Source organism: Zonotrichia albicollis, chromosome 3 (assembly GCF_047830755.1).
Source record: "Zonotrichia albicollis isolate bZonAlb1 chromosome 3, bZonAlb1.hap1, whole genome shotgun sequence".
NCBI lineage: Eukaryota > Metazoa > Chordata > Aves > Passeriformes > Passerellidae > Zonotrichia > Zonotrichia albicollis.
Genome location: NC_133821.1, coordinates 81,151,584 through 81,167,346, shown reverse-complemented (window position 1 = coordinate 81,167,346; position 15,763 = coordinate 81,151,584). Strand labels below are relative to the sequence as shown.

Below are 15,763 nucleotides of genomic sequence, written 5' to 3'. Positions count from 1 at the left end.
CTGAAACTCTAGACTGAGCAGGACCCTGTTTTGGGGTTTCTTTTTTCCACCTCTCCTCCCTCTTTTTAGTGCAACTCTACTCTCCAAGGCAATTTTAACTGGCTTAACACAAGCTTGGTGAAATATTTGTGAACAATTGTATCTCTTCCTCTAAGAGTTTATAAAACATCTCAGGAGAATGACATAATAAAGATTCTTCTAAACAGTTGTTATGTTAAATACCATTTAGTCACATATTGAACATTATGTGTTAGTGAGAATTTAGTATTAATATTACCCCTCTTATTTCCAAATACATATAAAAATACTTTTCAGGTAATGTAAGGCTATACAGATCACCACCAGGAATGAAATTCCAGTTTCAAGAGCACAGTGGGATGCTTGCATGAGGCTCTGTTACCTCACCAACCCTTAATCTGATCTATGAAAAGTATCTCCTGCTTAACATCAGTGGCCTGGGGTCCTGAGCACTGGGGAAAGAAATGAGAAACGAGGAAACCAGGCAATCTTCCTCTGTCCCAAAACGACAGAGGAAGAAAAATTATTACGGATTCAGTAGTATTCATGAAATGATACAGTGTCTAGCTCTTATGTAGCACTTTTCATCAGAAAATTTGAAAGCAATCAACATCTCCTGTTAAATTTATTCCCTACTGTTTTATGTAAGGGGAAAATTGCAACAGTGAACTGATTTTCCAGAAAATCATGCAGTCTGCCAGCATAAGAGCAGCAAAAACTATCCAAGCTGTCTTCATTCTCATTGCTGCCTTTCTGCCTGACCAGTGCTGACGTTTCTGAGATGTAAGTCTGAGGAGAGAGGAAGTTAGATGAAAAATGAAGTGCTCTCAACTGCTTCTCTTCTCATTTGACAGTTGAGCTCCATTTTAAAAAGGATCAGAGATGAGGGAAGAGAAGAAAGAATTGCCAGAATTAGTGCTTGAAAACAGCAAATCCAAAAGATACCAAAGGCAGCCTATTCATAATCTCTCTTCCCACTGTGTTCCACTCCTCAACAGGTTTTTGAGAAGCCTGGTTCCTCGGGATGAGCAGGAGCAACCACACATTGAGAGAAAACAAACTTCCATTGTATTTTTATTTTCTACTCTGCATCATCATCTTCCAAAGTGCTGTTTTCTGCTCCTCCAGTATCCCCATGACTGGGTATTGCCCAGGGGATGACCCATTACTTGCAGGTGACAAATGCACATGCAAGTGATTCCACACCCTTTAAACACATTTTTCAATAGTTCTGAAATGTCTTTTTTTTCCCTAAGGTGGAATTACTTCAACACTTTTTGTAGGGATGTGATCTCTTCTGCTTTTAAAAAGTCAACACAAAGGCCATCAGTTTAGGATGAATACAGGGAAAAGAGATGGATTGTTAAAGCTAAAATCTCTCCTACTATTTAGGCAGACTAAGTGGATAACATGGCGTAAATTCTGGACACAACCATTTGATTGCTCATTCCACAGCAATGTAGAACACATGCTCTGACCTCTCCAATTCATTCAAATATAAAATAGTCCAAAAGACTATGCTGTGTTTCAGTCCCAGCAGAGCTCTGTAGGGTTAAAGAGCAGAAATTCGGTGAAATTTAATTTACCTTTTTCTGGTGCACTAACTTGTTTATCAAAAAGGCACAGCTTTAGCCCTTCAAGACTCTTTAATTTTACTTTGAATCTAATTACTCAAGCTCAAAATTTCTATCTATTACTTGAAGAAGTAAATTTAAAATGTTGGTAATTCACTTAGTTCAGAAAATTACTCAGGAAATCCAATCAATGACTTAATGAATGTCCTCCTTCATTCTCCTGAAATCAGAATTTTGTGTAGTTTCCTGAGGACTTATCCATAAGAGTTCAGAATTCCCAAAGCATCACACATGGCGTCACATGGGGCAATGGTCACTGTTGCAGGTACAGCAGCCCAGTTCATGACTGCAGTTTACTGTCAGGGGAGATTCAACTCTGTCTAGAGAAAAAGAGGTGTATTTTAATGGAAGTGAAACTCTATGCGAGAAGGAATGCAGGGAAATCACAGAAGACATTTTGGTACAATACTTTCTCCAGAGTTAAAAGACATGATTCAGACCCTATCAAGCACAGTAAAAAGAATGGATTTCGAGCCCCACTCATCCTTCACAAGGTTTTTAAACAACCTGGATGAAAAGACAACATTGGTGTCATCAATTCAGCAATGCAAGCACTTCACTCTCTTCACTTATCTTCAAAATACTTTGTTTAAAGTTTACTGCAACATAACACAAAACTTAGGGGTTTTTCCCTGGTTTTCCTTCCGGTTTACAAAAGGAATGAATCTGAGCTCCATTCAAAGAATGGTCATTTTATTTTAAATTCAGCTGAAATGGAATTGATTACACTATTTCAGAGTAGCAATGTGGTGTCTCTCCAGACTCTATTGGATATTTTCAATGGAAACATCACAGAAAGGATGAAGCTCTTGTGGGAAGACAGGAAGCAGCACTAGGAAGAAAATAGCAATGGATATAACTTTGTTCTTCATCCCTCACAATTTCTATTTGACAAACTTCCGTAGCTTTGCCAAATTCCTTCCGAGAAGGACCACAAGTAATTCCTTCCATCCTTATGTTGAAACAATATCCTTTCCTCACACATCTGCTATTGGCAGATCCTAATCCTTGCTGCTGATGCATAGATCTGAAAATGTAGCAGGACTTCTCCACAGAAATAAAGACGAAAATGAGATAGTCAGGAACCAATAAATATACAGATAAAAATTCTTTCAGCTTGCACTTCCCTCCCCAAAGAAGCACTAGTTTGAGAAATACTCCAACACTCAAAAATTCCACAGAAACTGACCCAAACCCATTGCAACACTAGGATGCTAAAGCCAAAACTCAGCAAAGAGCTGATCTTGGGTTTTGATTGTTCAATAATGCCTTTTAAAAAAGTGGGGGGAGGGGGAGTGAAAACTCTAAGGAGTTCCAAGAACAGTGAAATTCAATTTTCTTTCCTGGCAATCTCCTCAAACACCATTAGTCATACAGGTAACCAAACATGCCAGCCTAGAGAATGGTTTTTTTTTAATCTAATGTTTATTGAATCTTATTGGGTTTATTGTTTGAAATCATCTTGAGCTTTACTGTCTTTTGGATTTGGCTCTCTCTTCTTAGTGAACACACAAGAAGGACAGTGATTTGCCTTTCTAGCATGCTTTAAGTGGTCTTGGAAAACAGAGTTATGGCTTTCTTCATTCTGTTAACGATGAATTAGTAGCAAACTACAGTATAACAATACAGTGTAAACATATCATCCAACCCTACTACTTGTGAAAAAGGTGCTTCTAAGACATAAAAATAATCAGCAGCTGTCAATTTGAAAACTGCCAATATTGTTAAATATCTACCTTAAGGTCAGTCTGCCTTAGGGATTTTCACCAGTGTTAAGTTACCCTTTTTATGCTGATGCAGCACTATCTACAGAATTGGATTTCATCAGTGTAAAGACTTTTAGTGCATAATTCTGTCATTTTCCTAAAGGACAACATAACCAACAGAAGAAATATAATTTTCCTAGTCTACTTCCACATGATACCTTACACAATTTCTTAACACCTTTTCAGATCCACAGCAGCAGATCCTTGCACTGAAGTACTGAACAATTGTTGCTCAGTGGCCCAGGTTAGAGAAATACCTGATTGCTGATGGGTAATTTAATTACAATTTTCTTCTATATAAAAGAGTGAACAAAGAAGGCATAATGACTACAGGGTTCTGTAGATATAAACACCTCCCCATCCATACGTGGTGCAGGAAAGCATGGCTATAAAATGCTGCTCCCAGTCACGCTGCTGCAGACCACCATTAAACTGGGATATGTTCACAGAGGAATTGAGGATTAAAGTGAACAACACAAATTGTACCTGCAAGTAGCATCTACTATTTCTACTATTCAGTCTGCACCTGAATAAACGTGAATCAGAATTAAGTCCATTTAGCCTCTGACAGAGGGAATCAACTTAATGAAGCTGCAGATGTTTGTTAAACTAACAAATCAACAACCTCCTTTACCAGGGATAGCAGCAATCAGACTCTAGACTCCAAGTGAAATGCTGTTGAATTTCAAAACACTGATATTAACAAGCAGATACAGTCCATTGGGAAATTCAATATTCTTGCTAGCCAACAAGAAGTCAAATACATCAGCATTTTGATTAAAACTACAATTAACTCATTTATATTACTGCTAAAATTTTATGCATTTTACCATATTATTACACTGAAACCGCTCCACATGTTATGGCACTTTTACAAAAAATGCTGCCACGGAAAGGTTCATTTTAAAGACAAGCTTTACAGCAGTGAAAAAAGAAGGGAAGATACAGAATCTATTGCCCTACTTACATGGTGCATCGATTTTCGCCTCTCCTGCAGTACAATGGGTATAAACACCTGATGAGAAGGAATGCAGAAGAGGGAACCAAATTCTCCTCAACAGTGCCCACTGACAGGATGAGGCAACAGGCACAAATGAAAACATGAAATGCAACCTGGATACAGGACAACAGGCTATTGTGAGGGCATCCAACAATGGATGCCCAAAGGGGTTGCAAAGTCTCCATTCTGGGAGATATTTAAAATCTGTCTGGACATAGTCCTGGGCAACTGTCTCTAGCTGACCCTGCTTGAACAAGGGCTTTGGACTGCACAATCTCCAGAGATCCCTGTCAACCTCAACCATTCTCTGACACCAGCAGCTTCTGGAGGAGGACCACAGTTGATTTTACATATTTACATCTGCAGCACCAATAACAACTTTCCTCACCTTTGAAATAATACAGTCAAGGTTACACAGCTGTATTTGACAAATACACTCTTAGGTAAGAGTTAGGTTTACTGATTGTACTAGGAGTAGATTTCCCTATTATAAATAGCTACATTCTTGGGAGACTAAGAAAGCCTATGCAGACTAGTCTCAGACTCTTATTACTATTGCTAACAGCCTTCAGTTGCAACCAAATCATGACAAAAATATATTTTCACTTTTTAAAAGTGTATTGTCTGTTGAAGCCATACTCCAGATGTACAGCTGATTATATACCAGCCACTATAACCTCCAGTCCTGTAAAACTATATATTAACTGCCTTAACTGTCATGAAAATACACCTCTAGAACCAAATACCCTCCTTACATCCAAAGATGAAAGTTAGTATATATTAAATACACACAAAAAAGGTCTGTTTCAGCTAATACTGGGACAGCATTTCACCCAATACAGATCTGATTGCATTTGATCCTCGTACACACACTCAAAAGGAATCTTACTATGTTTGAGAAACAGATTTCAAATAAAGCCATGAAAACAAAACTTAGATCTTCCATTTCTTCAGCTATAAAGACAATGAAGCTGACATTGCAAATATAATTTCTGGAGGTCATCACCTTTCGTAACCTAATCATAGAATCATTAGGTTAGAAAAGATCTTTAAGATCATCAAGTCCAAACTAAGCCCAGGAGTTGTCAAGCCCACTGCTAAACCATGTCTCTAAGTGTCACATTTACACATCTTTTAAAGACCTCCATGCATGGTGACTCAACCCTGTGCAGCCTCTTCCAGTGCTTTTGTTGCAGAAATTTCACTGGTACTCTCATTTCATATACCTGTTCTGTGAAAATTCTTTTTAATTTTATAATTTGTGTAAGGAATAAAGTTATTTAGCAAATGAATTCCTCCATGATGATTATTCACAGCTGTGAAAGAAAAAGCTGTAACAAACATCTCTGTTTCAGAAATGCAGGCAGTGCCAATACCTATTGTAATTTAGTGGTGAATGAAGTAGCAGAACTGCTGGCTCTTGAGAGGCCTTTCCCACAGTAAGCAACTCATGCAGAATATAATATCATATACTCAAAAATTTTCATTGCTTCAATTTCTTAGAATAAATTTTGTTTTCTTTTTAATATCTATTTGCTACTACTCTGGCATTGATCTTGGATACATATTCTTGTCAACAGTCACAGAAAGATTAAATCTAGACAGTTTTTAATGTTTGTCTTAAATCTTTCAAAGGGAATTTCTCTGAAAAGTGAGGGTGTTTGACTTCAGAAAAGAGCAAAAACTTTTATTCCAACATTTGGCTTTAACATTCAATTAAATTTAGATGTATATATAAACAAGTATATATGTATATATATATATACACAGATATAAACACACATATATACATATTTAATATGCACATGTATATCTCAAGCCTGTAACTATTTCTGACTCTTTAAGTATTTGTGTTCACCACCAGACAACTGCCAACTCAGTGCTGTACATTAAGGGAGCAAATGTAAGAGGAACAGACCCCAGCTACCCAGAACTCATTAGTGATTGTCTTGAGATGTTGAATGACCTTTGACTTTCATCAGATTCAGCCTTTCTTCATTTTCTTTAGTTTTTATCTTCATTGATGTTTAGTCATCTCTGAAAAGACCTCTCTTTCATGTAGATGGCATATCTGTATTTTCCAGACCATTCTGTTAATTACCAGGCAAACAGCAGTTCTATAAGACAAAGAATTACTAAACCAGGTGTTAGAAGCAGCTGTGCAGTTTATCTCTGAGGAAGACAATATTTACCTGGAATAATGACAGGTATTTGGTTAATGAACACAAGATGAACTCAAGCAGTAAACAGTGACTTCGGCCTGCTGGGCAGACCAGAGAAGCAGAAGGACATGTCTGATTGCTACTATGAAGAAGGTGAATTTCAGATGTAAGCTGAGGAGATTGTTAGTGAGATGATTCAGAGGCAAGAATATTTCATGGACTTTATGCAAATTGGTGTAAAGATCTTTGGTAGGCCACTGAAATTCACCAGAACTGAACTGAAAACTTCCTGAGACAGTCAGTCACTTGGTCAATGCGACATTGAGGCAGAATCCCAAACATTCGCAACTCTGTTCTCAACAGCACCATGCCCTGATGCTTTAAAAATATTCTTGCAGCATGTTTTTGGGAAAGACTTTCATCTAGACTGATGATACAACCACACCTATGATGACATATTCTGCTATCAGTCTCAGCTTTAGTCTTTCCATGTTCTGCAGCAATCATTCTGTTACAAGGTACTGTTGGTAAGTCACAGACATCCACGAGGGAAGTGGCAGAAATCACTCTTTCTTTTTAGCAGTATTTTTTCATGAGCAAGTGGGAGGACAGAAAACAGATTGAAATCTAAACATAAAATTTTCCAGTAGTGCCAAGGCCAAGAATCAGAAAAATATACTCCTTCCATGCAGTCATACACTAACCCCCAAGGAGACTAACTTTGGGAAAGCTTAACACAAGCATTAGCTTTAAAAACCAGTACAGGTGCAAAAGGCCACTAAGGTAAAGGATAAATCTATTTGAGGACTGCACTGATTAGGAATGAAGGCAAAGTTAAGCAGTTTTAATCTCAAAACTGGCATTCATTGCAATGCAACAGGACTCTTACTGATCTAAAAGGAGACTGCTTCTAACACTATCACAATTACACATTAAGTCTAATTTTTAGAATTTTAATTTAATTAATAAGCTGTGTCACCTAATCCTCTAATTTAACTTCTCTAAAAGATTACTTTTCAAAAATATAACCACGGCCATTAAGGTAATGAAATTTTACAAATATTCAATTATATTACTGGTTATACATAGCAAATGTAAATAGAAAAAATCATGTGCACTATTCAGAAAACAGAATGCTTCATTTGCTCCGGTGTTATTTGAGGGGCTACTTCTTGAGAACAATGGCAAAAGACGCACTTGCCAAGAAACTGTTCCACAGACACAAGCATCAAAAGAGACTGTGAGAAGAGTACAATGCAGTAATTAGGAGACTCACTAGATCATTCCACAGTTTTATTGTCATCATCAATATCATAAAAGCTGTTGTCTCTAATGACAGCAGAAATGCTAGACAAAAGTTTCACAGCAGTGGTGTGGGAAACATTTGATTACCAGGTACTGATTCCAATGGATTTTAAGCTTTTATCTCTAACACACAAGATTTTTTTCCCCCGCTAATGCTTCAATACTTTCACCAACTATAACAAAAATTGCCTTTTTCCTACTAAAGGAATTTCACATGGTTGTCAATAAAACTTCAGTAAATAAATCTTATTAAAAATTCAGTGTTTGAGAACATTTGGAAGAAAAACCAATACATGTCCATTAAATGAACATAACGTTTGTTTCTATTACCATCTCTTTTATGTTTTACTTTACAGTAAATGAAATCTAATTTTACCTCTCAAAGGATATGTAAATTAGTACATTTTGGTGCCATCTAAATATAATAATTATAACAAATAACACTTTTCTTCATTATGGTTCATACATAATTATGAATTATTTTGCATTTCTCAGTATTTAAGAGTGTGTTTGCATTCTCCAATAAAAGCTATGCTAAGTTGTATGACAATATTCAGTATCTCAATATTTTAAGATTAGGAACTGCTTATGCAGGGTTACCTAAGGAACAGCTTTATTATGTAATAATTCAGTCATGTTAGCTATGTTGCCCTGTGTCATCTCCCATTAGTTTAAGGGTTCAAAAACATTAGACTTCTTTCTTGGTTTTCTTCTCTCCCCCCCAGCACCCAGACAAAGCAGTGTTCCTTAAGTGTACTTTTCCATAAATCAGCTCAGAGCTCTTTAAACTCACTTGCATTTTTCAGCAATGTCTGGTTTTGAGACACCCCTGTGGCATTCTAAAATACTAAATTAAAACAAAAATACTCAACAATATAGATACTATCTATCCTACTCCCTATCTTGTCCAGTACATCATCATCAAACAGTGCTGCAGGGGAAGGTGCACCAAGCCAGACATGATAAAGTGTTTCAGAAAAGCTCTTTAATCAGCTCTCTACATAAAAATCTGAAGGTTTTTTTTCTTCTTTTTTTTTCCCTCAAGAAGACAACATAATTATCAAACTTTATAAACTGTCTCTTAATCTAATTTGATCTAATTTGATCTCTGCTTCTCCCCAAATTCCTGTCACCCAGCTGCTCTGTAAGCTGATCATTTTAAAGATACTCATCTCCAACAGCAGCTTGTATTGGGAAGAAAGCTGATATGTGAGCAAAGACAAAGAGTTAAAAACAACTAAAAATATATAAAAGATTCAAAAACGGTTTTATCACCAGCTTCAGTTTTCCATATGAACACTGTAACTGGGAGCAAGCACATTACTTCTGGTACTCAATGTTTCTCCATGATTTTTTCATCCTGCCTTGTCTGATCAATAAAGCTACTGAATCCCAGTAGGAAAATTCAGGTTATAAAGTTCTCTGTTTATGGTATGTAAAATATAATAAAAATATATGCTGTAAATATACTTAGCAGATATTTATGGTTCAAATCTTCCACCAGAGATAGCAAAGACGAATCTCTCTTTCAAAAGAACTTTCATTGCTCTGAAAATAACTCATCTCCACTACATTTAAGAAGGAGGACCTTCTACTTACCTCAAACAAAATGCACTGTTCTGAGGGATGGTAATTTAAATCTATTACAAGCCAACAGCTGCTAATGGTTGCCTTTACACTGGCAACTATTAACATTTAGTTTCCATTTTAAAAGGGTATTTCTTGGCAGATTCATGATGGGTTTTTTTTACATGCTTATGCTCTTTTGACATCATTCAGGGAATGAAAAAGTCTGATACAAGTAACACTGTTAAATGACATGTAAAAAGTAAAATTGTAAATTCTAACCTGGCTTGCTTGTCAATGCTCAAAAATGTCAATTTACTTCAAAAGAGCAACTGGCATAATTTCACAAAGAGGATATCCTCAATATCCTGCACTGGACACCAAGTTTGCTTAAGTTCCAAACTGAGCCTTCCCCACAGGACCACAACTGATGCTACAGAAGTAGAAACCATGGTTCATAATAAACAGTTCTTATCTGAAGTGCAGGGCACCTTCAGGTGGTTGCAACAGGAAGACATAGGAGGACTTAAATTAGTAACTTATTGATGTTTATGTAAACACAAGGCTTATTTGATAAACAGCACACTTATGCCTTTAGGAATACATAAACTTAGCATAAGGAAATGGATCCATTACATCTGTGCTACTGTTTATTTATGAACAAATAATACTTAATAAAACAATGCTCTACAATGTGGTCTTCTGGCAGAGCTCTACATTGACAGACAAGATTCTTAAATCCAATTCCAAGCTTTCAGCCTGTAGATTTTGAAGTGTTTCTGTGAAGAGTTCAATCATTTCAAGAAAAATTGAGTCAATTCTTAAGATTTCAGTAAGAACCACAGAGAACACTACCATACCACACACTTCATGGTTTTGGGATAGGCTTTTTCTTCCTTTGGGGAGGTTTATTTTTGTTGTTTTGTGTATGTTGGGGTTTGGTGGTTTTGTTTTGGTTGTTTGGCTGGTTTGTGGGTTTTCTTTCTTTAAATACAAAGGGATGCCCTCTTATCACTTCATGAGGTTCCAATAAATGCATTTGCAAATTATTTTACCATTTTCTAGGCATTGCACTAAAATGCACCATTTCAGCCTTCTGAAGTTCTATGCATCACTCTCTTTAGAGTGTAAGAGCATCAAAACTGGTTTTAATTATGCCTTTTGAGCATCTCCTCTATAGTTTTGTAAGACAGCTGATGATTCAGATGCTCAAGGAAGCACCAGCTTTGATGCTGTGACAGACTTCTTCCAACTTCTCTGTTACAAACACTGAAAAAGCACATTATTTGATAATATCGTGGTCAGTATCCACACATCACTCGTGGTAAAAATGCCCACATCCCACATCCACGTGACAGGTGACAAAAATGCCAATTAATGGTTGTTACTTTTGCTATGTTTCCATCTGAATGTCAGCCTAAAAATATTATAGGAAGTGAAGGTTACTTAAGCAGAAATCAAAGACAAAACTAACACTTTTTGCTATCAGAGTCAAAGAGGGACTTTTATTCAAAAGATTTGCTTTTAGCAGTTTCATCCCCACATCCTTGGCCAGGCAAAGCAAGACAACAAATGTTAAAGACATACTGTCTTCAGATGGCAATGAAGAACCATTCATTAAACAGATCGTTTTACACTTTTTCATAATTTATTAGCACATTTATTTAAAACTGCTTATGGTCACATATCCCACAGGATAGCTGGGAGGTACCCTATTTTGTTAGGCAAACATAATTTACTTTTCCATCACTCCCATACCTACATATTTACAATGACTTCCACATATATATTACATGTATCTTATCATGATCCTAGTATTGGAGCATTGCAGCCTCAAAATGAGAAAACCTCTCAAAATAACCTTGTCATCCCATATAAACACACCCAATCCAACAAGTCAGCCCATCACCACATATTACTGCATTGTTAGTTAAGCAGCAAAACACAAACCTGCCCTTCCTTGCCAAAGATTCACCATTTCACTGCTGATATAACAACTTCTAAAAGATCCCAGATCAATTCATCTTTGGGCTCAATTCTGTTCTAAAATCCATGAATTAACAATAAACAATCTGCTACAGGATGCAGTTCTGAAGTAAGGTTTTATCCATATAATTTTCAATCAACAACATAATTTATCATTGCAATCAGCAGGCCAAGAGCCACCATCCAAAAGGTTAGCTTATATAAGGTGATCAAAAAGTACAAAAGAAGTGTTAACACATCTATCAATCTAATACTTTGTACTGTAAAGGCTTTTGAAGAAATTAGTGCTCATTTTCAACAGTTTTTATTAACTTAAAAGATGTAGGACTTTGCCATCATTACAAAAATGTAGCACTCACATGCATCTGCCCTTCAATATTTTTAGCCTCAGTTGATACCAACTTTGTATTCATAATTAACGTACCATGATTTCACAATGCAGAAAATGAGAATGCTTTCTTCTGAATTGTTAAGTGTTCAAAAACCAAAATTTGCAATGATTTTGTAACAGCACAACAGCAGAGTTTACCTTACAGGAGGCTTTCCAACTGACAATTAAAGCAATCTAGAGTCCTTGTATCTCAGAGATCAAAATCCATAAAACCCAATACACCACCCCAAAACATTCTTTGGCATAACTTTAGCAAACTAATGAGAGATATGAGCACTAGTTTAAAACAAAACCCCAAAAACACAAACCCTGAGCCTTGATTATTGCTAACATCATTACAGTAATATTCTATAACAGTAGCAAGAAGAAGAAAATTACTATGAATTAACAACAACAATTCCTATATTTAATGTTATTTAAAAATCAAAGTGTTACCTAAGGCAATTACCTTGCAGCCTTTTAATATCTACAGGGAAAAGCCTAAGGGAAAATAATTGACTTTGCTAATTTTACCCTTGGCAATTATAAAATAGCTCTGCATTTCATTACGACTACAGAGTTTCACGTCTAATTGTCAGCCCCGAGAGAAGCAGAGAGACAAATGCATCATACACAAGCTCAGACATGAATTTAACAGACAATAAAATTATCCTGGTAGCAAGGAGTTCAGTTATGCTAAAACCCCCTTTAATTTAAATTCTGGTCCACACAATAGCTATGCATGTCTATGGAGGTTATGGCTACCATGGTCAGTACGATGCATGATAAAATGCTGCTCATTTCATTAGCCAATTTGCTAAATGCCAGCAAAAAAAGCAGTACTGTGATTTTTACTTTTTACATCAAAGAACACAAAACATTATGAAGGAAAAAAGTCACAGTTATTTCACACTGCTAAAAAACAGATGCCAGATTTGAAAATTCATCATTTACAAAAGAATAAATACAGTATGTTTAAATCATTGCACCTGTCAAGAGATTTCTATAGCTTATATTTCAATTTTTCTAACTTTGCTAGTAGGGTTAGACGTATGAAAAAGAATAATTTACTAAGTCAATCAGTTTCCATAATGGCATCCCACTTATCGTATGTAGAAGCTATGAAAGTATTTAGATGTCAGAAAAATGAAAAAAAGTGCTAAAATGTTTTGGCAGAATTTTCCAACATGCAGTATAATGATTGCTTTTAAAAAAAAAAAGTATTTCTTTGCACTTGTGCTTCATTTCACTGTAGGCTTGTTTCCTGGCAAGTCTTCAGGGATTATACATTCCTGCTGCAATACTTAATGATGTACTAAACGCAAAGTAATAGTTGCTACATTTTGTAAAAGTTTCTTCTTATGTTGAAACAGAAAACTGACGTAGGGTTAAATCCTTTGGTCTGTCTTGAGAAACTTACAGGGCACTAAAAAAAATAACTGATACAAATTAGTAATAATTACTAAAATCAATTACATCCCATTTCGGTTATGGTGTGCACTATTTATTTCTTTTCCTAATACTTACATCAAATTAGCACCATAATGGCTTAACCCACTATTCCAGTAGATTGACATCTAATTTTCTGTCTCTTCTCTTGAATCTCAGCTCTGTGTTAGAAAATGACACCACTTCTGAGAGAAACTGTCATACTTATGATCAAAGGAGCACAGAAATACTCTACTACCACAAGGAGATTTAGCATGAGAATCTAAAAAACATAGACTACTCAGGCTGACAATTACAACGATGCTGATTATTGACAATTGCACATGACAAACATTTATTTTACATTACAACATGGCCACAATCTTCCAATGTATGCAAAGCACCTCTGCAAAACGTACTGTTTCCTGAGCACACTTAGCTCTTCAGCCATTCATGCAGGTGCTACTAGGCTGGCACAGGGATGCCCAGGAATCCCTCTCCACCACTGGAGGTTTTAAGAACAATCTAGATAAATGTGGATCAAGAATGATTTTGTGTAGCTGATTCTATCTGGCAAAAAGAAGAACGGACTAGAGAAAGGATCTCTTAATATCTCTATCAATCTCATTTTCTAAGATAATACAGATACTCAACTTGTTTCTCATCAAAAACATCTCCCTGTAAAGTTTCAAACAGTTTGGCTAAGCAGTTGGATTGCAGTTGTCCTTCAGAAGCCAGTACATATACATTAGTAGGGCAATCTAATATTCAGGCACATCCAAATCCCTAACAATATTAAAAGCAAAAAGTCATCTGAGACAAAACAGTAAAGCCTTTTGCTCCCCAAATTATCTAAGACAGAAAACCTCTCACAAAGCACAAAGTAAAAAAAACCGAAAACCACCCAGACCAAACATGTCTTCAGCTGGGAGTTGTACAACACCAGAGGTGTTGTAGCCTGACATGTCATGAATATGCCTTAAACTCACCAAACTGACCACCCATCCATTACTTCAGTGCTTCAGAATGTATACTAAAGATATGATCACAATAATTCCATAGGAGACTGTTAAACACATTCACAGCAACAGCAGACTGCCAAATTGACAGCTATAACGGTAAGGCTGCTGATTTTTAAATGATGCTCCATATACACATACATAACTGCTGATTTTTTAGGGGGTCTCTCTTTCAAAATACTTGCTAATATTTACTTGCTTTGGCAGTAGAGGAATTTTTCTTTTTTACCTTGGTATTCTGCAACTGTGCAAGGCTGGTGCAAGCATTTGCTAGGAGAAAATCTCCACTCAAAACAGCCATTTTATTCCCAAACTGCATGTCCTTCAGAGGGCCATCGCAGGACTTGAGTTCACCAATGTTTACTATGCCACGATGCACCAGAAAGGCAGTATGGATCAGCTCCGTGATCTCAGCCAGACTTCTTTGACTGAAAGAAAGAAAGAAAAAGCACAATTATGTTAATGCTATGAGTAGAAGAGAGATTCTTAGTGAAAATAAAGAAACAACCATATGTGCTAAACAGGTATTTTATTAATTATCATGTGAGCTCTTCTATGTACTTCTAGAAGCCACAACCAGGAGGTGTCAAACACAGAGAACTGTCACTAAGTATTTCCAGGCAAACCACAGGTACCACAGGCTCCACTTGGGAGAATGCTGCCCTTTGTTTGAATTCTTTCAAAAAATAAAGCAAAATAATCAATATAGTCCTCACGGGTGCTTTCTTTTTCTGTTTTGTCTACCAGAAACTTGAGGGACACTGACATGAAGAAAATGCCAAGCAGAAAGTAATGATGGAAAGAAACAAAGGACATAGCAGCAGGGGAGTCCTGAGCAAGCCAATCCAAACAATGTAAGAATGCTGCAGTCAATGACTGCTCAAATTAGAGTTAAATTAATAACAGAATACCTTGCAGTTCAATACTACCAAAGGGGATGGGTTCAGGCAGGAGAGGAAAAACAGCTGAATGTTTTAGAACTGTGTACTAATGATATTTCACTGGTGGTTTTAGTCAGAAGCAAAGGTGACTATCTAGCACAGGGGCCAATTTTATTGGATAGGTTTACAAATCACTTCTAACTCCAACATATAGCATATACATTCTCAGTTTAGAGGTTACAAACCCCTGTGAGAGGCTTATCACAGAGGTTGTTCCATAGAGGCTTGCCCTCTATTTTAATTTTTTGGAAAAGGCAAGAAAAGAGTCATTAGCACAGCCCTCTCCTCCCCCCTTCTCCCACAATTCAATCCTGTAGCCCTCAACAGTGACTGTCACTCTAAGAAGCCCAGAGACATCACCTTAGCTCAGAACAATGGGGTGCTGAACAGACAAAATAACTGAGCAGAGCCAAAGGGTGGGGGAAACAGCAATGCTCTGGAGCATCCTTTTAATGCTAGATACACACAGGACTCATTCTTACAAAATCTTCAGCACATTCACATCTTCTCTGACTCAAGCAGCTCCCTTTCTGCCATGGAGGTTTCACATATGAGCAAAATGCAATCC

At 36.6% G+C, this 15,763-nt stretch overlaps 1 protein-coding gene across 6 annotated transcripts in view; it reads right to left on the bottom strand.

Moving 5' to 3' along the window:
* Positions 1 to 15,763, bottom strand: part of PDSS2 (decaprenyl diphosphate synthase subunit 2) — a 128,482-nt gene that overhangs the window by 28,591 nt on the left and 84,128 nt on the right. For all 6 annotated transcript variants that reach the window (XM_026792199.2, XM_026792198.2, XM_026792196.2 and 3 more), the window contains one exon: positions 14,484 to 14,682. In XM_026792199.2, coding sequence (XP_026648000.1) covers positions 14,484 to 14,682 — 199 coding nt within the window. The remainder of the gene's footprint in view (positions 1 to 14,483; positions 14,683 to 15,763) is intronic.